Raw genomic sequence first — 25,522 nt, forward strand, 5'->3', positions numbered from 1 at the left:
TATAATATTAATATTGAACCACTGTACTCACATGAACTGATTTAAATATGTCTTTAGTACATTAATGGATCTTGAGAGAGGAAATGTCATTGCTCCCTATGTAGGCCTCACTGAGCCATCGGATTTCATCAAAATATCTTAATTTGTGTTCCGAAGATTAAAGAAGGTCTTACGGGTGTGGAACGGCATGAGGGTAAGTAATAAATGACAAAATATTCATTTTTGGGTGAACTAAACCTTTAATGGCACTGTTTTACATGATCCTCTTATTAAAATTATGTTGCCACTGAACTGTACTACACATAATATTTTTTAATATAGGTTTAAAAGACGTGTCTTATTAAACAACCAAAACTTTGTTCCTGGCAATACGACACGCAATCATTTCCTTTTCAGACGACGTCAGTGGGCGGGGTTTCCTACTCAAACTTGAGTGGCGTCACACGCAGGGGCTTTCCTCGGTGACGTGAATGGAAAAGAGAATCAAGCTGCGGACATAATCTGAGCTATCGCTCGCGAATAGGGCAGCAAAAACGGACTGACATCTTCCCCTCGGACTAATGGTCGGGGAATGTTGTAGCGGATACCTCTAAGGTGAGATTTGTTATATTTACAAGACAGTTGGTTGAATGTACATGGTGTACAGTAGCACCGAAGCTCACTGCGTACCGCCCTATTCTGCTTCAGTTTCTTTCAATACTATCAGCTCCATCTGTACGGTAAGTGCCCAACAGATCTGTCGTCATGGTTACGCTTAAGCCCCCTCACGATCAGTCTTATGGTGTATGATTCTAAAATACAGTGATGTTGTGATATTAATAAAGTGTTTTGGTATTATTTTTGTGTGTTAGCACACATCCCAGTTGGGTGACAGGCCACTTGAACCTGTAGACCGTTCTTTAAGTGCAGTAATGCGACAAAAAATAGTAAATTAACTAACGTTAGCTATTTTATACATTTGCGATTGTATTTATGTTTTAGTAGTTACGCTTGAACTAGGCAAATATTAAATGTTTACATAACAGGTGTGTGTAAGCTTTGCATATAACTGTTATATATTTAAATGGAACTGGTGATTTACCTGTCTCAGTAGTTACGTTTTGTGTGTGTGTGTGTGTGTGTGTGTGTATATATATATATATATATATATATGACCTTTGTGTACATATATTTAAATGAACTACTTGATGATTTACTTGTTGAAGTAGTTACATTTGAACAAGGCAGGAGGACAAATGCAAATATTTATATAACATTAAATATTTAGTGTATGTTAACCTTTGTATGTTTAAATAAAACATAATTGCTAACCTTTGTATATTTAAATAAAACATAATTGCTAACCTTTGTATATTTAAATAAAACATAATTGTTAACCTTTGTATATTTAAATAAAACATAATTGTTAACCTTTGTATATTTAAATAAAACATAATTCCTCCTACAATATCTAATATTTACAAATTTAGGGGGCAAAGTATATATATGGTGAATTCAGGGTGATTGGGACACTTTTTGCCATTGAGGTGAATTTGTATAAAGTGTCCCAATTAACCTGAGTTCACCCTATATATAATATATTTTATATAATTTTTTTTTTTTTTTTTTTTTTGTTAATGAGGAGAGGTTCTTGTCCTTCCTGAACTGCGTTGTTGGCTGAGTTTCTTTGTGGTGTTGCTTCCTCAACAACACCTTTCTAAATATAGAATACACTAGTTCATCATGAACTTTACAGTATTTCATGAATTCGTTTGAACTGTACATGTTTTGGAAGTTTTGGTAACATTGTAAAGGAAGGAATGCACAGAATGACTTCAGTTTCACCTCAGTTTCATTTCTTCTTTTGCCTCACCAAACATACGGTTAATTCCATTCTTTCTTGTCTTGTTTTTCTGTCTTAAATTTTGGGTTATCCTTTTTTACGGTAAACCACCATGTGACTGTCAAGAACTGATAAAATCGAGATCTTTGGTTTCACAGGAACCCGTAGCTGTTTTTTCTTTTGTACCAGCCTCCCGCACACAATAGTCATTAAGTGTGAGTGTGGCCTGCTGGTGTTAGTCATGTTTTGTCTTGGGTAGTGAATCTTTGTTTAGCACATTCATGATAATGCATACATTGTATGAGATTTTGATGATTATATGAGGATACAACCAAGAATGAGGTGAGCTAGAGAACAGACTGCCTGCTTCTTAGCAAGAATGGCACATGGATCAACACAACCACCTGCTCCGCACATACACTCGCACAGACTCGCTGCTTAAAGAGATTTTATTAAAGGGATAGTTCACCCAAACATGAAAATTTGGTCAACATTTACTCACCCTCAAGTTGTTCCAAACCTGTATACACAAAGGAAGATATTTTAAATTTTATTTGGGTAACCAAACAGTTGATGGCTCCCATTGACTTCCATAATATGGAGAAGAAAAAAAAAAAACACTGTGGAAGTCAATTAACATTTTGTCAGAACCTTTATACTTGCTATTTTGTTTAGTAGTCTGTTCAGAATCATGGGAGAATCGTGATCTCTATTTTAGACTAGAAAATTGTGCGGCTCATACAGATGCATATGGAAAACAAGACAGCAGGACCCATGCAGGCTTTGCTAAGAACTATAAGCCTTAGTGGAACTTCAGATGTGACTCAAATGGTTATGTAATGGCCAGAGATCCAGTGGTCCACCTGTACACTAGTAGACCATGTGACTGGTGTGTGTGTGTGTTGGAGATAGAAACAGAATGAGCCATAGTCTGGGGCTGTAGGATGATATGAAAGTGCTGAGGTGCGGTTTCAGGGTCTAGCGCGGGCGGAAGCGCTAAGATACTGTCAGTCTAGCTCTGTCTTATCTCTCACGGTAATGAGTTTGTCAGTAACATGCTGGCGCAAGGCCAAACTCTATGCGCAATTATTTTCTATATTTTTCTTTTCTCGATGCTCTGTTGAGGGCAGCATTATATTTATATTTATAATTCAGAGTGTTTGTGTGAATTGTCCTTATTCTCTGCTGTTTGGAAATCTATGCTGATTTGTAGCCTCATTTGTGGTTTCTGCTAATAATTCATTTTCTGAAGTCCTCTGTGACATGTTGATAAATGGTCTGGAAAAAAACACTATACATTCTGAAACAAATCTGTATAGTGAGAGATTATGAAACTAATATTCTTGTTCCTTGTAGGGGATGTCTCTTACAGTAAGTGTCTGTAGTAAGGATTTGCTTTCATTATGACTTCAGCAGCAATTGCTTCCTTTTTTTCAATATGAAAACCTAAAGCTAATATGGAAAAATATTCTCAATACAAAAAAGTATTTAAAGGGAAGGTTCATCCAAAAATAAACATATTGTCATCATTTACTCACCCTCAAACCTGTATGAATTTCTGTCTTCTGCTGAACACAAAAGAAGATATTTTGAAGAATATGGGTAACCAAACAGTTGACGGGCCCCATTCTTCTATGGGAAATTCTTCAAAATCTCTTTAGAAGAAAGAAACTCATACAGGTTTGGGGTGAGTAAATGATGACACAATTTTCAGTTTTGGGTTATCCCTTTAAGACAAAATACAAAAAAGAAAAAATCACTGTGGCACATTTCCCATTAAAAATATCTTGCAAAAATAGATGCAGTATTTAAATTTTACCATAATAATATAGTTATTGATAATAGTGTAATATATATATATATTAAATATTAAATATTTACACATTTATTAAAACACTGTAAAACCAAACAGTGAAATTAATTAAATGAAATGAGTTTGTTTCACTCAAATAATAATGAAAGTTCATTGTACTTAATAGAAAAAAGATGTGTGAACTCAAAATTTGATTGTAGTAAGCTGAACTTAATATGATTGAGTTGCAGCAGATATCTGGCCCTGTCCCACTTGTCACAAATTAAAAAAATGAGTTAGTTTACTTAAATGTTTTGAGTATTCTGAACTGATTTTTTACAGTCTATGAGTTTTACAGTGTATCATCATTGCTTTGTACCAGTGTCCGTTTTTGCTTAGTCTTATGTAACTTTATTACTTTGAGTTTGATGAACTTAAACCATTTAAGTCAATCAGTTAGTTTCTACAAAATATTTAAGTAGCTAAGTATTCTAATGTTTTGATGTGTTGGTACAAACCAACACTAAAATATTAGTAAGTTTATTAGTAAGTTAATGTATATGACTTTACAGTACTCATACTTACTGGTTTTAAAACTAAAAATGATTTAAGGCAATCAGTTTGAGTTACCTTCACTTTTCGGGTTTTACAGTGAATACATAAAGCCTGAGACCAATTTGCATTCCTTTCAAAATTACAGATTTTTTCATTATAACTTATATTATCAGTATAAAATATTGATCATAAGTCATTTGCATACATTTAATTATTATACATATACATATAATTAATATTAATTAGTATATTACTTTATATCATAATCTTTTTTGTTTATTTCTTGGTGTAAATGTAAAAAATCCCATGTTTTCAATGTGGTCTCACACCTTTGCACCACAAAACAAAACAAAAAAATCCCAGGCCAACACAGAATTTCCCTTTTCTGCATGTTTGCAATCTTAATGATGTTTTCTCTCTTGTCTGTGTAATTATATACTCTGCATGTAATTACAAACTCTGACTGTAGTGATAAAACCTGCGAGAACTACACCAAACTTGTGGTAACGGAGATCCATCCTTCATCAAACAAACCCTGGGAGCTTATATTGTGGATCATTCCAGCCGCTTTCAAAGTTTTAAATAAACTCTTTCCTAAATGGAAAAACCAGGCTGCTGATTCCAGCTGCAGCAGTGCAAGCAAAAAAAAAAAAGTGCTTCTTGTGAATCGACATGTCATTCACAGCTGATAAATAATACAGCAACTTCTGTTGTACAATAAACACAGCCACGCCCATTACACACACACAAACACACAGTAGCTTGCGCATTGTAAACTTGCACTCTGGTACCGAGATGTGACACAGATTTTCCAGAAACAGCTTTTGTTGTGCACCCGCTAGCATCCCTCACACACACTAAACCTCAGAGAGCACAGATGGTAATTATGTGTCATCGGTTGCATTAGCAGAGGCTGCTGAAGTGGAATAGTGGGCTATTACCATCTCAGCCTCAAGTTATATATATATATATATATATATTTATATATATATTTATATATATCTATATTATATATATATATAGATGGTGGAGACTCTTTTTCATTGAACCTGCTATGATTCAACATCCACCTTTTCAATCTGCCTGTTTAGAAAAGGCAGATCTGCTGAGGACGTATTGAATTTTCCCGTTTCCATCAGAGACTCTTGCATTTTTTATGCATCTATTATGCGTGCCTCTTGGTCACGTACAGTATAGAGAATGTAGCGCATGGGGATTATTGCATCCTCCTGTCATAGTGGGTCAAGACATCAGGACACTGGCTGTGAGCAATGCAAAAGCACTCTGTGAAAAAGTGGGTCATACTGACTGCTGTCACTGCGTACCTTGCATATCCATGAATGCCAGCAGAAAACAGGCTGCTTTAGTTTACTCTGCTTTATCCTGCGACTCTCTTTCTCATATACCGGGCTCAACTGTTAAAATGCTCCCTAAAATTCAGCTATGGTTTTATAAACATGGACCATGTTAATACTGTGTTTTTGGACATATAATAATATAAAATAATGGTGTGGTACCTTTTAAGTCGACATTAATGTAATTACAAGATTCCGACTTGTAAAAAGCACATCCTCATAGAAATCGTAATTATGACTTAATTCGTAATTATGAGAGCTCTGAATTGTGCCATCTGATGTACATGTTTATTTCTGAATTAAAATTACTTGGTAGTTACACCACAAAGGCCTGTCGCAACAATCAATATAAATCGACTCATCGCGCAATATATGTACATGACGTCAATCATTTTTGGTGACGCAATATATCGCCCATTATGTTTACATGATAATGAATGTCACCAACATCTTGCCAATCATGCTGCCATCTGCAGTTCCTAAACAGAGCAGTCATCACAGGTGAAAAAAAGGCGTTATTTGAGGCGTTATAGTGTTTTTCTGACAACTACAGACAATTTGGAAGAACAAGTCAGAATGCTCTTGATTTCAAAGCCGCAATCCACTGTTCCAGTGGAAATATTGTTAAGTGGGGTTTGTGTTTTCAGCAATAGTGCACTCTTACTTTACTGAGAAAAGTAAGGGAAAAATCTGTAAATGGAAAATCTCCGTAGTGCCTTTTGTGCATTTGGAGGTTTTTTTTTTACCTGTTATTTGTTACTTGTTACTTCACACTATTTTAGAATATATTTACCATTTATACAAAGTTTTTTATTTAGGATATTAAATTTTTTGATCCTTCATTTCCATGATCTAAAGAATTAAATGGTTGTTGTCATTTGAAAGTGTGTAGGCCATTATTATGCTGTTATATTATGATTATATATTCAGTGGCATAAAATGGTCTTTAAATGACAATAATATCACATATCATAATTATTTCTTGGACAATATATCGGCCAACAAAAAGTATTTATCGTGACAGGCCTAACACCACATGGCGTTTTCAAAGTCATTAAAATCATTTAACTGAAACTCCTTGAAATGGTATAAAAGTTTTTTTGTTTTTTTGTTTTTTTTTCAAAACCATATGAACATGATACAAATACAAAAGCCCAAAGTATAGATCACTTTTTACGTGAACGCGAGGGTCATCATACAGTGTGCGTCATCAGAAGTGTAAGCGCGTAATGTACATGCACCGCCGGATTTTGTAACAGGTCCCACATGCGAATTTAATTTTTTGGCAGTAATTAGTTTATCCACAAGGTGGCAACCGTGCCCTGGTGGCATCTGTTCACAAGGTAGTCGAAGAAAAACTGCATAAACAGAACAGACCGGAACGCATGCAAGCTACAGCGACAATGGAGGCCTACATACACGACAGATTGTGCGAAGAGGTTAGAAAGTACCCTCTTTTGTACAACTCTAGTATGAAAGAATACAAAGATGTTTACATGGGTTGTAACTCATGGCGAGAGATTGCTCAAAATTCGTCGTACGCGTACAAGTCAAATGAAGTATACTTTCCAAGGTTGTGCATTCGACTGTGCACGTACATTAGTGTATGTCTAAAGAAATACCCAGGGCATTATTAAGAACTTGGCACATGTATTTTAATTTTTCTTTCTTTTTCATTGACAGTGACACACTTTTTTGTCATTGACCCATTAGAAAATCTTTGTTTTCATAACATTGGTTATAAGTACACTGACTCGTACGAGTCAAATGAAATATACTTTCCAAGGTTGTGCATTCGACTGCGCGTACATTAGCGTAAGTCTAAAGAAATGCCCAGGGCAGGGCATAGCCAGTAGTATACCCAGAGTACATTATTAAGAACTTGGCACATGTATTTTCATTTTTCCTTCTTTATCATTGACAGTGACACACTTTTTTGTCATTGACCCATTAGAAAATCTTTGTTTTCATAACACTGGTTATAAGTACACTGACAGCTTTACACTAGCATGGTGGTCTCTTTCCCTTCCCCCTCACACAAGTAAACAGATTTGTGCTACGCAGGCATTAGTTCAAGGGTCATCAGAGCAGGAAACCAGGACACATCAGTCTTAGATGAGTTTGTGTAGCTGAAGTATGTGTTTTATATTATTTCTTGAGTAGAAATATGTGTGAGAGATCGACACATATTATGTTTCCCTACAAAACCATTTCCTCTGCTAGTATGACATTTGCAAACCGTACTGATTTGCCTCTCAAATATAAATAAATAAATAAAGTCTAGTGGAGACGTGCGCTCATGCGTTATGTGATGTATGGTGTTAATATCTGCCGGGTGTGCGTATGTGTTCATGAGGGCCAGAGTCACTGTGAGGGTCCTTGTTTGCTGTGTTCATAGTGGGAATAACCATGGCAACTGCACTAGCAGCACAGTGTGAAGTGGAGAGGGAGCGCTTGAGTGTGTGAGAGAGTGAGGATGAGAGGGTGTCATCAGCAGTGAGACACAAAGAAAATGAGAGAAGTAAAATCCAACACAAGATGGAAGGACAGAAAATTTGATGACAGAAGTCAGTTTTAATGTCACAGTACCAATGCCTTCCTCAACTGTGTCGGTTTTTTAATTGTCTGGCTTTATTCGTCAGTACTGTCAGGCAGTCACTTCAGTAGTCTAGAGCACGAAGAGTTAACCATGAAATGAAAAGAGATAAAAGAAGGGAGGAGTGTGTGTGTGTGTGTGTGTGTGTGTGTGTACGTGAGCCTGCACTGAGCATGCTCCTCCTGCAGGCTGTCTGTGCCCTGTGCTAACTTCCTGTGCTATTTCTCTTCCTTAACAGACCGGCCGATTCAGAAGGAGAAAACGGCAAACTGGAGCACACTCACGTTGGCTCCGTGAATTTAGCAGAGGCAAAAGACGACGGAAGACAAGCCCTGAGAAAGGACTACAATATCTGAAGACTGATTTTCCATTCCTAGTTGTCTTTAAATGCCCCATTTATAATTGACAGTATCTGTCAGCTTTCTAGTCCATAACAAATTTGGGGTGCAACAATTTGTTTTTGTTCTGGTTTTGTTCTCTTGTCCTGGTTTCTTTTTCACATTTCGAAGAAGATCGTTGGAGTGAAAGGAAATTTTTTTTCCCTCCTGGCTCAATTTGTCTAGTTATCTTTCCGTTTATTGTTTAAACACGACTCCCTGTTACAGTAGAGAGGAAGAAATAACTTCATGAATAGAATTCTCCCAACGGGGAAACTAACTGGAATTTGTTGAGACCTTGACAAACATTCTTTTGTGTATCTGGAGTGTCCGTGTTCTTGAGGTTCATTGAAATCATTCCGTGGAAGGAACCAAGGTGCTTCGCCAGAACTCTTTGACCTCTCTAAGGACTCAAGCGAGAGAACATAACAAGGTTGATCTTGGGAAATGGGATCTGAAAAGGACTCTGAATCGCCCCACTCCTCTGTTAGTGGCATTCCCAATCCGAAATGCCGTGGGCCTGGCAAGAAGCAAGGCAGGATCTCTTTTCATAGTCTCTTCCATGGCAAACGCGGATCCAGGGGAAACAAGGCTAATGTTGGCACTCCTCTTGCGCAACAGCTGCACCAACAGCAGCAACTCCAGCAACAGCAGCTTCTCCAGCCTCCCACACCCACAAATGTTTCATCAGACCCATCTACGGCAGACCCCGCCGAGCCGTTATCTGGTAGCCAGGCCTCTTTGGGAGGTCAAGAACTCCTAGAGTGTCCCCTGTGCCTGGTGCGTCAACCTGCAGAGCAGCTTCCTGAACTCCAGGGATGCAGCCATCGGTCTTGCCTGTGCTGTCTAAGGCAGTACTTTCGTATCGAGATTACGGAGAGCCGAGTGCAGCTCAGCTGCCCGGAGTGCGCCGAGCGACTTGCCCCACGGCAGGTGGCCCTCATCTTGGACGATCCCAACCTGATGGAGAAGTATGAAGAGTTCCTGCTGCGACGCTGCCTGGCATCGGACCCTGATTGCCGATGGTGTCCCGCTCCCGACTGTGGGTAAGTCCGGGATGGGGTTGGGATGTCAGGGGACCCTAAATGGTACATGATACCCTGTTTATTTTGAATAGGAGATGTTTTATTTAGATTCCTAAATTCCAGTAAAGATGTGTCATGCTACGTCATACAGTGATGTTCTAGAGAATTGTGGCTGCGGTAACAGTTTGGGGAGGGCCATTTCTGTTTCACTATGACTATCCCCCTGTGCACAAAGTGAGGTAATTATGGAAATGATTTACTAAGTAAATGATGTAGTAGAACCTGACAAACCTAAAGCCCAAACATGAAACCCAGTGAAGATCTTTAGGATGAAGTGAATCCAAAAGTGAAGTTTTGATTTGAATATTGGTAGGGACATATTGCAACGAGGCGGGGGATAAACATAAGATAATAAATCATAAAATGATACCACTTTATTTTACAGTTATGTTGTATGTACATACTATGTACTTATTAAGTAATTACAATAACCGGGTAATAACTCTACCCCCAAACCTAACCTTAATTTGTGTACTTATCTTACCTTATATTACTTTCTCAGGTAAGTACACATAAGTGCACATACTGTAAAATAAAGTGCAACCCATAAAATATAAAATAAAAAGTAAGGTTACACTTTATTTTACAGTACATGTACTTACAGTGTACTTACCCAAGAAAGTACTGGTAATATAAAATAACTAACTACTAAAGTTGAGGTTAGGTTTAGGGGTAGGTTCGGACTAGTTATTACTCAGTTATTGTAATTGCTATAATAAGTACATTGTGTGTACATGTGGAACAGGACTGTAAAATAAAGTGCTACCAAAAATAAAAATGGATTAGACAATTAAATTCCCTCATATCACAATTCTCATTTCCTATTTTCTCTGAAACATAACGTTAGATATGACTGCTGACCTATTCTGTTCCTGATATCTGAGATGACTTCGCAATAAATCCTCCCATTATTTTAATGTTTGTTACATTAAGTATTATCCTTCCCTGTAGTCATTGGCAGACACGGTCATAGGCGACATGTTTGGCATGGAGCGCTGCCCTGCATACAGCTGTCACACTCCATTTCTCTCATTTGAATGCTTTCAGTTCCAGTGAATTCACAAAACAAAAATCAACCTAATCTGCTACCCTAACTGATATGCATCTTCTAAAAATCAGATGCTATTTTAAATAATGATGCATTGAAATTTTGGCAACCTAAAATATTCATTCAAAACTGAACTGAAACAGAAATCATTGACAGAAACAGCTTCATTATTGTTTCTCTGAAGATGTGTTTTGTGTTTCAGCATCTGTTTCTTGTACACAGCATGGATAAGCTACACTGTAACACAAAATTATCCTAGAGTAGCAATATATAAAAATTTTCAACTGAAATAAGAGGCGGCTCATTGCACAAGAACTTTACTATGACTGGTTTAATTTATCACGAGAACAAGACACCCTGAACAGCATATCGAGTTAAGTTACCCAAATGTAATTACTGAAACTTTATTTTCAGTTTCGGTTTTTGGCTAAATGAAAACTTTTATTTCAGTTTCAGTGTTTAACTAAAAAAATCATTTTGGTGCAGTAATTGTTAACATTTGAAAATTAAAAAAAAAAAAAAAAAAGGTTGCGCAAACTTGTAATTTCTGGCAGGCAAGAGACACTCCTTTGAATCACATCATCTCCAAATCCAAAATCTCCCCTGACATAAGCATCCATTGACCAATGAGAATTTCAAAGAAGCAACTCCAGCTCTTGGAAAACCAATTTGCTGTATGCCTTCTTGATATCAGCCTAACACATCTCTATCCACAGCTCTACCCTCAAAATAGAGCTTACGCATTCATATCCGTCAAACACTCTCTAGTGTGTAGGCATCCTAAAATTGCCCAAACGTTGGTTGAGAGATGTCTCGCCCAACATGCTCTTGTGTGTGAATGGGAGCAAATCCAGCAATGTTTCAACATCTAGTGGGAAAACCTTCCCAAGAGAGGGGCAGCTGTTAGGACGAACCAACTCTTAATTTGTTTTCTTAAACTGTTTTGAAATGAAAAGCTCAACAGGGGTGTGGCATTCTGGCATCCATATACTTTAGGCATTATAGTGTATTAAATGCTCTTCTACGTATTGTCGGATTCAATAGAAGTAAGGGGACATATTTCACAGTTTTTGCTTGTTCTGTGTGCTTTGGCAAGTGTAGGAGGCATTTGGACAGTTATAGGGAACACTTGAGCTTGTGTGGGAAGCCTAGTTTAGCTGTTGTGTCATTCTTCTGAGAGAGTGTGATTTACTTCAGAGGCCTTTTACAACCTGTCCTAGGTTTGTCAGTCATTTGACCTACATTTAAGGGACATGATTCTTTTTGCGTCACTGCCATTTCCTAAAAGGCCCACGGCCGATTCTGAGGGGTTTTTAGATGGTCTGGGAATTTTTCAAAAAGGCCATTTTGCCCAGTAAAATCACACTATTGGCTGTTTGGTTAATTAGTTGGTTGCATCATATGGGGTTGTGAAAAAGTGACTTTTTGCTAGAGGACAAATTAGGTTTCACCTAGACGTTTCAGTTGCCTCTTTGTAGACTAACTAGGAATCTCCCACCCTAGACAATAATAGCACACATTTTTCTGTTCATTCGGTCCCTTGCGCCTCTGACGGAAAAGCTTCCCCTGTAGATTTTGCTGCCTGAGTATCAGTTCCAGTCCATGGTGCTGCTTATTACCCATCAGTCCCCCCAACCAGCTCTGCTTCAGCTTGATTGACAGTCCAGAGCTGCCAATGGGAGAAAGGAACGGCTTGTTTTTCTCTCCCTCAGTCATATGTTTCTATGGCAACTGAGATGCGGCACAGAGGTAGAGTTGCTATGGGTAACCGAAGCTGGTATTTGATTAAGACAATCATTGGCTACTCACTTGACCGTGTGTGCATGCCATGGTGTCTTTGTGAGCCTAAAAAATAGAGTGTTGATTTCATTGTCTTTAATCCTAGTGAGTGTTCTGGGATAGCATAATCATGTGTAATGAGGTCGGTTTCAGCTTGACTCTACATGTAGGGTGTGTGTGTCAGTATGTGCAGGTAATTGGAAGCTCTTTGTTAGGACATTATAGTTCTCCATTGCAGCTGAGCTGATTAATGAGGTGTCAGCTGGAGCAGGAATGTTTTCTTCAGAACCTGCTTTAACTTCGGCCAACAGGTCAAAACATGCACTTAAAATTAAAGGGATTGTTTTTGTCACGCATAAGCAAAACTTAAATAAGAAAGCTGGGGTCAAGTTTTATTTTAACTTGAAGGAAGAAATTATTTTTTTTCCACTGCAGTCAATCTATTGCCACTGTTTATTCAGTCATAAAATCATTAAATAAAAAAAATGATTTCTTTAAAGATTTAAGGTTAAGGGTTTTTTAAATTATTATTTAATAATATGTTTATTTATTATCAGTGTGTTTATCGGTGTAGTTTTTCCGCGGTCTGAAGTAGAAGTTTGGCTACCAAGTAATGTTCTTAGGAAAGGAATAAAATGCTATTGGAATACTTGGAAACTCTCACAGCTGGAACATACTGACTGCAATAAATCCTTCCTCTCATTTTCCATAATGTAGTAGTGTCTGTACCTGCTAATGTTTTCCTTGACTTTAAAAGGAATTTGACATTACAAAGAATCTGAGTAGGGAACACACTGATATCCTAGTGTATGTGATTAATTTGCTGGTTTTCAACAGAAAAAAACAAAGGTCATTTCTATAATTGCAATCCATTAAAGCTTGTCTCCACCACCGAATAAAAAAAAGGGAACTTGCGACATTTTATTTCACAATTCTGACTTATTTTCCCGAGTTCTGACTTATTAAAGTCACAAGTTATAAAGTCAAAATTGTTGCAAGTTTATAATTCTGAGAAAAGAAGTCAGAATTGCAAGATATAAACATAATTGCGAGAAAAAAGTCTGAATTGCGAGATGTATACTCAGATTTGTGAGAAAAAAGTCGCAATTATCCCCATTATAGCAATCTTATTAAAAGTTAGCTGTGGCCATAATCATGATTATGTTCTTGCTTAGAGGTCTGTGAAGTCTGAGACATTTACATGGTCCACATATTCCTCAGCTACATTTACAGAAAATACCATGATATTACTATAATCAGTTTTTGGACACTACCATGATGCTATTTTTAAAGTACCAAAAAAAAAAAATACCATACTATTACAGTCTGATAATATCGTAGCATGCACTTCTGTGTAAGTGTAGATTGCACAACAGTAGGTATAATGATATCTCATGTTACCTTAATCATAGATTCTCTAGGGGAGTCTGACCTGTTTGCATTGTTCTCCTGCCAGTTTTGCAGTCATTGCCTCTGGATGTGCCAGCTGCCCCAGGCTGGTATGTCGAAGAGAAGGGTGTGGTGCTGAGTTCTGTTACCACTGCAAGCAAGCTTGGCATCCTAACCAGACCTGTGACTCTGCCCGCCAGCAGAGAGCCCTGTCCTTGAGAACACACAGTAACCATTCACCCAGCTACACGGCCGAGCAGGGGCACAGTGAGTATTCGACCATCAGTCCACAATTTTCTGTCTCATAAACGTACAGTGAAGGAGAGACTCAAGCCATATCTAGAGATTGTAATATCAGAGATGTTTTTATCTGGGCTAGAAGGCAACCACCTAGCAACGCCCTAGAAACCACCCAGATCCCCCTAGTAACAACCTAGAAGCCCCCCAGAAACCACTCTGATCACCTTAGCAACCACCTAGCAACAACAAAAAAACCACTCAGAACACATTAGTAACTGCATAGCAATGCCCTGGAAACCTTTTAAAACACCCTAGCTAGTAGCTACAACCTAGTGATGTCTTAGAAACCACCCAAAACACCATAGCAACTGCCTAGTAGTTTGCTAGAAACCATTACAAAATTCCTTAGCAACCACATAGCAACAAAAAACACTCAGAACACCTTAGCAACTGCATTGCAAAGTCCTTGTAACCACCCAGAATTGCCTAGCAGCCACCTAATGATGTCCTAGAAACCACCCTTGCAACACCCTAGAAACCATCTAGATCCCCCTTGTAACCACTTAGAAGTCCCCTAGAAACTACCTTGATCACCTTAGCAACCACCTAGCAACAAAAGCCACTCAGAATATGTTAGTAACTGCATAGCAATGCCCTGGTAACCACTTAGAATACCCTAGCTACAACCTAGTGATGTCTTAGAAACCACCCAAAACACCATTGCAACCACCTATTAGTGCCCTAGAAACCACCAGGATTTCCTTAGCAACCACATAGCAAGAAAAACACTCAGAACACCTTAACAACCACATAGATACACCCTAGTAACCAACCGGAACAACCTAGCAACCACATAGTAACATTCTAGAGACCACCTAGAACACACCTGCTGCTCCTTAGAAACCACCCAGATCACCTTGGCAACTGCCTAGTGACAAAAAAAGAAAGAAATACTCGGAACACCTCAGCAAATGTTTTGCACATTTTTATTCAGAAAATGTCTAAATCAAGTTAGTATATGTTGTGCTGTGGAGCTTTAGTATATTAGTCCTTCACTTCAGTATTTATCACTTTGAAAAAGACTACCACGAATTTGTGGCTAAAAATATACTGGAAAACTTTATTGAGTTTCAGAGTGCCACTAGCCACTCATATAATTTGATTTGCTACGTGTTTCCCCCTAGAGCGCTTTCATTTTGTGCACTGTGTATTCTGCAGATTATTGAGGTTTTTCTGTGCTCTCTCCTCCTTCTCAAGTTCTCTCTAGTTTCTCTCTAACCTCCTGAACTAAAGCAGGAGTCTGCTAAAGTCCCTCTTCCTGCTCTTGTTCCCATCTGACATTCAGAAAACGCTTCCTCAGCACAATTTGTTTACAGCAGGTTCTGTCTGCCTGTACAAATTCTAAATCCCAACCCTTTAATCCCCACTCAGCTGATGACATCAAGCCTTGCCCCCGATGCGGTGCCTACATCATCAAGATGAACGACGGCAGCTGTAATCACATGACCTGTGCTGTGTGCGGCTGCGAGTTCTGCTGGCTCTGTATGAAGGAGATTTCAGACCTGCACTACCTCAGGTACCTTCTGCTAACCGTCAATGGAAATTTATCAAAGTACCTGCTCGAATCTAAAAATAATTATGCATTGTGTCTTCTCAGTCCATCAGGTTGTACATTCTGGGGAAAGAAGCCATGGAGTCGCAAAAAGAAGATTCTGTGGCAGCTGGGAACTTTGATTGGTGCACCTGTGGGCATCACTCTAATCGCTGGCATCGCAGTTCCTGCTATGGTTATCGGCATCCCCGTTTACATTGGACGCAAGGTGCGGAAAGTCAACATTTCCTCACAGTGCTACAGTTTAGATGTTAATGAATCCTTTATCAGGAACCAAATTTCCTTAAAAGCCTGGGAATTTCCCTCCCACTTGCCACGTTGCTCAACCAGATTAACTGCGTTTGATATCGCCATAATTCTGGTACAATGACTTCCTGCTGAAGAATACAGAGCACAATTTGCTTTTTTAATAAAATGTATTCAGATTTTGAAAGTTTAGGATGCCAGTAGACTAGATCTTTTATTTAAGCAGATAAAAGCACATTTGTGACGGTGAAATAATACAGCTGCTGTTTGTTACAGATCCACTCACACTATGAGGGCAAGAAAACGTCACATCACAGGAGGAATCTCGCCATCACTGGTGGTGTGGCTCTGTCAATCATTACAGCTCCAGTCATTGCTGCTGTCAGTGTGGGTGAGTATTCCTGAAAAAAAATTACATTCATATTTACGCTAACATTTAAAAGTTTTGGTAATTATTAATACTTTTATTCAGTGAGGATGCATTAAATTGATCAAAAGCGACAGTAAAGACTTTTACTTTGTTCTTTTGAACTTTTTTTCATCACATATTCCTAAAAAAGTAATACAGTTTCCACAAAATATTAAGCAGCACAACCGTTTTCAACATTAATAAAAATAAGAAATGTTTCTTGAGCACCAAATCGGCATATTACAATAAAGGATCATGTGACACTAAAGACTGGAGTAATGATGCTGAAAATTCAGCTTTGCCATCACAGAAATAAATAATATATTCAAATTGGAAAGTTATTTTGAATTGTAATAATATTTCACAATATTACTGTTTTACTGTATTGTTGATGTTTTTATTCAAAGCCATGTACAAAAGAGCAAAAGCAATGCTGCAAAAACAATTCATCCTTATAAGTAGGTAATGTTAGAAGTTTTGTAATACAAAGATCTAGAAATTAAAATTTCCACACAAAGCTATCACATGGCTTAAAAAGAAATTGAAAATAACACCTTGTACATTGTATAGACTGCTTATATGATATTATGATCCTGTTTTAGCGCTTTCTTCTGCTTCCTACCTTTGTAAAGATTGAAAGCTTCAGTTCCCGTTCATTGTAATGGACTCTATAGACAATCGCTTCTGCATTTAGCCTCAGAGGCAACCGCAACTTCCAGTGCAGCACAATGTATGGAAAATATGAGAAAATGAAATCTTGAGGAAGTGTCACACAAAAGAACAAAGTGATATGTGAGATATTTAAAGCTTCTGGGTCTCATTGCTAAATCATTATGTTTTAATCACAGACTGTAAAAAAAAAAAAAAACCATGGACAATTTGTCTCCAATTCCTTTCACGGTAGAAAAATGAAGGCCAAAATATCCCAGAAACACTAAGGTCGATTACATCATTTGGAGCCAGGGTCTGCGCAGTACTGATCCTGAGTTCGAACCGTGCTATCAAAGTCCTTCCCATAATCCCTCTCCCGCAGACTCGATCGCAAGCACAGCTGTCAATGACGTTATGCCCCATTTTTATAGCATTAAATAACTAACCAAAAAACCAAACTTTTTGGAAAAGCAAACACTTGAACATACATTAAAACTATCTAAAATGACAGAAACAATTTTTGAAAACAATTTTTTTGAAGTGTAATTGGATTTTTTAGTTAGGCTCACGTCTCATTTGATTACATGGAGAGGGCGGGGTTTAAGACCTATACTGCAGCCAGCCACCAGGAGGCGATCAAAAAATATTTTGGCTTCACTTTTCAGGACATGCGTGCCACCCTTGGTTTTACTGAAAGTTCTTGCACAATCAAAAATAAACCTAAAATAAACTCCTATATAACCAAAAACTGTGATACTCAGTCTTTCTTTCGTTCTTAAAGGAATTACGCCAATTCTTAAAGGCAATTATGATTATCCAATAGTAAAACAGAGCAAACTATTACAAAATAAACAGGGGGGTGCACAACTAATGCACATATATAACATAAACCTACCCAAACATTTCTGCTTCTAGTGTTAAAATTTAATTATTCAAATTATGGCTCTTACATGTGTGTATATATATATATATATATATATAAAATGGTATTATATATATATATATATATATATATATATATATATATATATATATATATATATATAAAATGGTATTATATATATATATATACACACACACACACACACACACACAACTTCTGTTGTTTTAATAAACTTGACATTGACTACAACAGTTTGCTATGGGAAAATACTATAACACTATAACAGAAGCTTGAGTAGCACTGGGATTTTAGCTGAAATACATTGTCCATTAGGTTGAAAAGAATTACTAGTACAGTACATCAGATTTTCTCATCAACTCTCCCTTTAACTCAAATCCCAGAGGTTGACTATAGCTATGTCTGTGTCTCTTCCCTACAGGCATTGGTGTCCCCATCATGTTGGCGTATGTGTATGGTGTTGTGCCTATCTCTCTGTGCCGCGGCGGGGGCTGTGGGGTGAGCCGGGGGAAAGGTCGTGGTGTTAGAATAGACTTTGATGAGGATGACGGGCCTATTACTGGTAAGAAAAAAGATGACTGATCAAGTGTTATCATCTGGGAAAAACCCATTCAGTGTATTGACCATCAACCGGACTACTTTCTGTAGTCGCTGATGCATGGCGAGCGCTGAAGTCTCCCAGTCTGGGCGAGAGCAGTTTGGAGGGAGGAGCCAGCGGCCTCAGTACCACCTCTCCGAGCGAGGGCCTATCCGTCGCTCCAGGTGGTCTGGGAGACACTCCACACTTCAACACACTAGCGGGAGGAGCACTTGGTGCGAGGACAGGAAAATACAGCAGGTATGTGGGTATTCAGGGCATGGGTTATTCTGTTTACTGTTTGGTAAATATACAAGAGCTACACTGTAAATATGGGTAGTGTTCTTGTTTTTCATGGAAACATGTTTATGTTTTAGGCTGGAGGTGCAGGGAACGGAGCTGGGAAAAGAAAGTGCCGGCAGGGAGACAGGCAGCTTGGGAGCGGCCAGTGACTGCGCAAGCACAAGGGGCATGGCAGGATCAATCACTTCCTCTTACACCTTACCTGACAGGTGCGAAAGTCGCTCTGAATAAACGAATAAATGTACACTGCTATTTAAAAGTGTGGGGTCAGTAAGATTTTATAATGTTGTTGAGCAAAAGAAGTCTCTTATGCTCACCAAAGCTGCATTTGTTCAAAAATCAAAAACAGTAATATTGTGAAATATTATTACAATTTAAAATTAAAAACTTGTAAGTGTAATGTATTCCTGTGTTGGCAAAGCTGAATTTTCAGCATCATTACCTTATTACATGATCCTTCAGAAATCATTCTAATATGCTGATGTGCTGCTCAAGACACATTTCTTCAACTATCAGTTGTGCTGTTTTTTCAGGATTATTTGATAAAAACATAGTTCAGCATTTATTTGAAACAAATCTTTTGTAACATTATAAATGCCTTCACTGTCATATTCGAATTTGATAAATTTAATGCATGTTTGCTTAATAAAAGATGTTTGCTATCAAAAGAAAAAGCAAACTTTTAAACACAGCCAATATTAAAGATTGTTTTAAATAATTGTATACTTCATCAGATGCTATCAGTCAACATTTGTGTATTTAATTGTTCATACTAACTTCCCTTTGTTTTGCATTTAGATAAACTTTGCCGTCATCTAATGCTATTTAAAGTTGATCTTTAAAAACATGAATAAATTAATAACGCTCTTAAATATAACATATAGCAAATTTCAAATTTGATTTTCACACTGCGGTTAACCCCGGGTCATGTACAGTAGTTCTAGACACCAACACAAATAATTATTGGCTTATCGGTATTGGCGCCTCCATAAGATAAACATGAAATAGTAGCAGCTTTGATATGACACTTTTCTATGACCTGTTGTTTCAGAGAGGGCACTAACCTCGAGATCCAGGTGGACATCGAAACTAAACCAAGCCATCTGTGTCTAACCACTGAAGAGGATCTGGCTCCGCCTACTGCTGCCATGGTGCCCAGCTCGGGGGAGGAGCCACAGGACTGCAGTTCCCGCAGAAGCGGCGTTGTCGTGGATTCCCCTCTGGGCCTGTCACCAGGAATGTCACTCAGGGAGGGTCTCCGAGACGTCACCCTCGCTCAGCCGGAAAGCATCCGCAGCGACCTGGAGATGTCCGACACGCAGTCGGACGACATCGCGGAGCTCACGTCCGACGACTGCGACTCGCCCCGACCCAAGAGCTGCCACGCCGCGCCCCCTCCGCAGACGACCTGCAGAGCCTTGAACCCCACCGACAGCCTGCACTGTCCCGACAATGTCATTCTTTACGTGTGAGAGAGACTCTCGCCATTGCACAAAGCCAACCGTTTCTGAGCTTTTGACTTGTTAATGCTTTACCTGTTATTTTGCTGCTTTTTATAATTATTAAAACACCTTACTTGCATCCAGACAACTCATGGAACTGACTGCTCATCGCTCTGCTCTCTTGTCCCGTCCCTGTTACGGGCACGGACAGGTCCTCTACCTCTTCAGAAATTCATACTGTTATTCATTGGTTGGTGTTTACTTCTCGGTGGAGCAAAAAAAAAAAAAAGAAGAAGAAGAAGAAGCATTGAATCGGTACTATCGTGGCCAGAAGAATTTCCTTAGATAACAAACAAACAAATAATGCTACAAAGTGAAATGTCGCCAAGCACATGTAAACGTGAGTGGTTTGTATATGGATGACACATTACAGTATTGTTTGTATGTTTGTTTTACTTTTAAATCGATCTGGAAATTGTATGATTTTTGCATGCGCTGAGCTAGTATTGTTTTGGTCCGGTTTGCACAGAAGAACACACACTTCAGAGCGAGAGAGATCGGTATGGAGTAAGGTCAGTGCGATGAGAGACTGATCCGAACTTCACTAGCAGACAGTTTGACTTGAATCACTGACTGCCTGCCTTACAGACCGAGCACATGCACTCAGTTCCCTTACGCTGTCTGTGACTCACTGACAACACTGTTTGTGCCCTCTTGAGCTGAGAGATGAGAGATGGATGTATGTGTGGATCATGTTTACCAGTGTTGATTTTATTGCTGGGTATTAAATCATATAGTATCAAGGATGGAACTGCCATTCACATGCATGACTGTTGTTATTAATGTTATTATTTTATTATGTTTATTTTTGGCCTCTTTCTTAAGCACATAGCGTTTCAAGCAGTTTTATTTTCAGTTTGTTTTACCCGCTAGCTGGATGTACGGATGGATGGAGAGAGATGGGTTGGTTGGATGGATGAGCACTCCTGCACTTTATCCCACTATTTATCATTGTTCTACATTGTAGGCTTATATTTATGCACTCCCTTTTTTTCTTTGGTTTTCAGCTTCTCTGGGAAACGTTTGAATGCCGTAGTCATGATTTTTGTTATTTAATTTTGGATGTTATGAAATATTGAAATTTTGTTTTGCATTCTTAACATGCTATGCTTTCTGAATCTCATAATTGTATTTGGCTGCAGAGAGAATCCTCAGCTTTTACATGTAATGATGGATTAGCTTTGTCTTGTAATCACATAAAAAGGATTTGTGTTTTTTTTTTTTTTTTTTTTGGATGTGTGAAGATGCGTTTATATTTTTTGGTTTATGAGCGGATTGTGAAACTATACTTGATAATTTGACTATAAACTGGTTATGGTGAAATGAGTGTTATAAATTCAGTTACTTAAGCAATATGCTGAAGAGAAGTTGTGTTAAATCTGGCATTGTTTTTGTACATCCCCACAAAGATAACTGCACTGGCTGTGAGTGTTTGAAACGACATGAAAAATAAACATTTCCTCCTTTGTGGCAAGTTTTGACTCTTCCTCCTTTATGGCAAATTTTGAATATTTCACGGGCAACTGGGAATTGTGGTATGTACAAACTTAATCAGAAATACAATAGATTGCTATTGAATACACTGAAGTTAAAGTTATTTTCAAATTATTATTATTGTTAAAATCTTACAGCACACATTTTATAGGTCTTGTGCAGGGTTATTAAGTAAAACTAAAATAATAATAATAATTGTTAACTGTAACAAATTAAATATTAATATTAGATAGAAAACTTAAACTAAATGAAAATTAGAAATGTTGTCAAAGCAAAAAAAAAATGTAATACTTAAATAAGAATGACAAAAGCAAATACCAAAATTACTAAAAACAAAGTATATAAAATATTCAAAATATTAATAAAAAACAGTATATAAATTACTAAAATAACAGGTTCAGGCTTCAATTCAAAATACTTCAAATCAAAAATATACCAACACTGCCCTCTACTGTGCGTGTGCAACTTTGACGTCAGAATGTTTTTGCAGCAGTGGCGTAAACAAGCAGCGCCTGGTTTACGGCAGCGGACAGGTCGTGAGTGAACTGTGGGCCTGGGAAGGTTAAAGTGACTCTGAACCGAACGGTCAGTGCTTGTATTTACAATTTGATAGCTTTTCTATCTTACATGTGACGTTCATAAATATACCAGCACTAATGTAAACCTTTTGCTGTACATCTATTACATTAGAATAAACGCATTCTGCTGTATCGTTATCGGGCCTGCAGTCAGGCTAGCAATTCAGCCTGCATCAGGACGACTGTTATCAACATAGCATGTTTATTCTACACTGTTAAAGTAAAGTAAACAAGTGCATATGTTAAATGTAATATTAACTAATTGCATGAGCCGATAGATTCGTTTTTTAATGACGCAAGCTTATAAATTACTAGTGATACAGATAAATAAGGTCGTTCAACAGCTCTCTTTTTAATACTTGAAACGTTTTTAGTTGAAAGCATATAGCTGTAATATGTGAAATAATAATTAAGGCATATCCGCTATCAACTTAACAATAATAAACAAGTTTTGGAGATACTCAGTAGTTGCATTTAAACACTTTTGTTTTATTTAGTTTCACCATTAAGTCAAAATTGACCATTGTTATATTTTATGGAATATTGCAGTATTTATTATAAATGATCTATCCGTGCAAATCATTTTTTATTTTTGAATTCATGTGCCCTCATAATCTTTAATCAGAATTTTCTCTTGAAATGATATATCTTCTCTGATGATGTGTTTACTGGCTTGAGGGCGGGGCAACCTGTCAATCACATGTGAGCAGCAATAGCAAACCACAAAAATCAAATCCCTATGGACAAAATTAAATCCTGTCCTACATCTTTTCTTGTTCAGAAACTGTTTAACTCAGATATAAGTCACAGTCACAATAGGGAAGAAAAGACTATGGTAACTTCTGTTTCATGCCGACTTTAGTGCCTGAAGAGTGCCAGAAATATATAGGCTAAACAGTGAGTCGTTATTTATTAGAACAAAAGTGAACAACTGCTTTGTTCATTGTTTTTAAGCATGCATTATTATACATTAGACATTTCTGTTCAATTCCTAGAATCATGCCGTTCGTTGACCTTCAGTCAAAGCTTGGGATTAATCTGGACCAGTGGCTCTTAGCTCAGAGTGGGGAACAGCCACAGAAGCGGGCCGCTCGCTGCCATGCCTTTCAGAAGGAGTGGATAGAGTGCGCCCACGGCATCGGCCAGAACCGGGCCAAAAAGGAGTGCAATCTGGAGTTGGAAGACTTCTATGAGTGCTTGCACCGCCGAAAGACTGTAAGTAAATTGGGAAATATTCAGGCAATGTAATTGAGGTTATTCACATTACTAACATAATTATCACTCCCTACAGCAACAACGCTTATATGAGATCCGTAAGCAGAAGGAGAAGATGATTAAAGAGGGAACGTACACTCCCCCTCCGCACCACTCAGGCAATGAAGAGGCCCGGCCGTGAATTCAACAACCCCAGACCGAACATACAATCTCTTTCATCCTGTTGTACAGTTACTTCCTTACTTATGTATTATAATATTATTGCTGTATCAACATTGTTTAATGTTCAAGAAATAAATATAATGATTCCATGTCATTATTATTGTCCATATATGTTATTTTTAGTGGAAATATTGAATACAGCTCTTAAAGGGATAGTTTAGCCAAAACTGAGAACTCTTTTCATCCTTTACTTACCCATATGTCCCATATATGCACACACAGTTATACTTAATGTGGGATTTTAGCATAATTATTGTAATATATTAGTAATATGTTATTCATTTAAATACTTCTAAAGGCATAGTTCACCAAAAAATGAAAATGCTGTCATCATTTACTCACCCTCATGTTGTTCCAAACCTGTATGAAAGTCTTTCTTCTGCTGAACACAAAAGAAGATATTTCAGTTGATGGAGCCCATTGACTTCCATACTATTTTTTTTTCTTTTTCCATACTATGGAAGTCAGTGAGGCCCATCAACTGTTTGGTTACACATATTTTTCAAAATAGCTTCTTTTGTGTTTGTGAAAGAAATTCATACATGTTTGGAACAACTTGAGGGTGAGTAAATGTTGACAATTTTCATTTTTGGGTGTACTATCCCTTTCAAGGATTAGTTCACTTTCAAATAAAATTTTCCTGATCATTTACTCACCCCCATGTTATCCAAGATGTTCATGTCTTTAGTCTTCAGTCGAAAAGAAATTAAGGTTTTTGATGAAAACATTCCAGGATTTTTCTTCTTATAGTGGACTTCAATGGCCTTGAAGGTCAAAATTACAGTTTCAGTGCAGCTTCAAAGGGCTTTAAACGATACCAGACAAGGATTAAGGGTCTTATCTAGCGAAACGATCAGTCATTTTCGAAAAAAAATACAACTTTATATGCTTTATAAACACAAATGATCGCCTTGCAAATGCTTCTGCTTTCCACATTCTTCAAAAAGCTTACGCTGTACATCCTACGCCTTCACTATTCAACTTACGGAACGAACGCGGTGCCAGTTCCGTTTTTTTCCGTAAGTAGAACAGAAATGTTTTCATCAAAAACCTTAATTTCTTTTCGACTGAAGAAAGATGGACATGAACATCTTGGATGACATGGGGGTGAGTAAATTAACAATGAAATTTTATTTGAAAGTGGACTAATCCTTTAAGTCACCCTGTGCTCTGTTAAGTTTCTGAGGCCCCCCCGACCCCCTTATTCAGAACCACTGATATGATGCATTAAACTTGAATTCATTCTTCAGGTAGTGTGAGACCATCTGTATTATACTGTAGTACAATATTGAATCTGTCTTTGAGTCTGAATTGAGTTCAACTGTCTTTAAGTGGTTTGGTTAAGCTTCCCACGGGACAGCTTCCAAGTGAAAGCTTAATATGAATGCATCAATCCATTTGACATCCCAATTACATTCCAGTCGCTCTTACAAGATTAGTTGTTTGGTATGTTGGTCAGTGGGTGGCAGTAACAAACCACTATTTTTGAGCTTCAGTTACCTTAAAGTGTTGATTTAAACTAATAAACGAAGCATCAATATTCTAGAGAAATTACTTTTATCCTCCTGTGACATTTTTGCAAAGCCCAAGCAATTAAATGGGAATAATTGGAGGTATGGTTCATAAACTGCTTGAATAATTGGATGAGCATGGCTCATAAATTACTAGATATTTCTGTTGAGACGCTTAGAACAGCTCTGTCTGAGCAAAGTTCAAACGTAAGGTCGGGTACATGAGTGGAATGAAGACGCGCCGACCATCACATGGGTTCAAT

At 37.8% G+C, this 25,522-nt stretch overlaps 2 protein-coding genes across 3 annotated transcripts; both read left to right on the plus strand.

The window, feature by feature from the left end:
• The first annotated feature begins 445 nt into the window (after positions 1 to 445).
• Positions 446 to 21,715, plus strand: rnf19b (ring finger protein 19B). Of its 2 annotated transcripts, none has more exons than XM_067411350.1 (10): positions 446 to 594; positions 8,359 to 9,543; positions 13,866 to 14,065; positions 15,470 to 15,614; positions 15,696 to 15,858; positions 16,173 to 16,287; positions 18,279 to 18,419; positions 18,506 to 18,695; positions 18,812 to 18,946; positions 19,789 to 21,715. In XM_067411350.1, exons 2-10 carry the CDS (start codon positions 8,945 to 8,947, stop codon positions 20,207 to 20,209), a joined length of 2,109 nt encoding a protein of 702 aa, XP_067267451.1. In that variant the 5' UTR covers positions 446 to 594; positions 8,359 to 8,944; the 3' UTR covers positions 20,210 to 21,715. The 2 variants fall into 2 exon arrangements, with proteins under 2 accessions (XP_067267451.1, XP_067267452.1); XM_067411351.1 differs by having other exon boundaries at positions 468 to 719.
• A 507-nt stretch (positions 21,716 to 22,222) lies between these two features.
• Positions 22,223 to 23,837, plus strand: ndufs5 (NADH:ubiquinone oxidoreductase subunit S5). The gene is made up of 3 exons (XM_067412320.1): positions 22,223 to 22,318; positions 23,307 to 23,526; positions 23,603 to 23,837. Exons 2-3 carry the CDS (start codon positions 23,311 to 23,313, stop codon positions 23,705 to 23,707), a joined length of 321 nt encoding a protein of 106 aa, XP_067268421.1. The 5' UTR covers positions 22,223 to 22,318; positions 23,307 to 23,310; the 3' UTR covers positions 23,708 to 23,837.
• Positions 23,838 to 25,522: the final 1,685 nt, after the last annotated feature.

The sequence above is a fragment of the Chanodichthys erythropterus genome, chromosome 15 (genome assembly GCF_024489055.1).
Source record: "Chanodichthys erythropterus isolate Z2021 chromosome 15, ASM2448905v1, whole genome shotgun sequence".
NCBI classification, from domain to species: Eukaryota; Metazoa; Chordata; class Actinopteri; order Cypriniformes; family Xenocyprididae; genus Chanodichthys; species Chanodichthys erythropterus.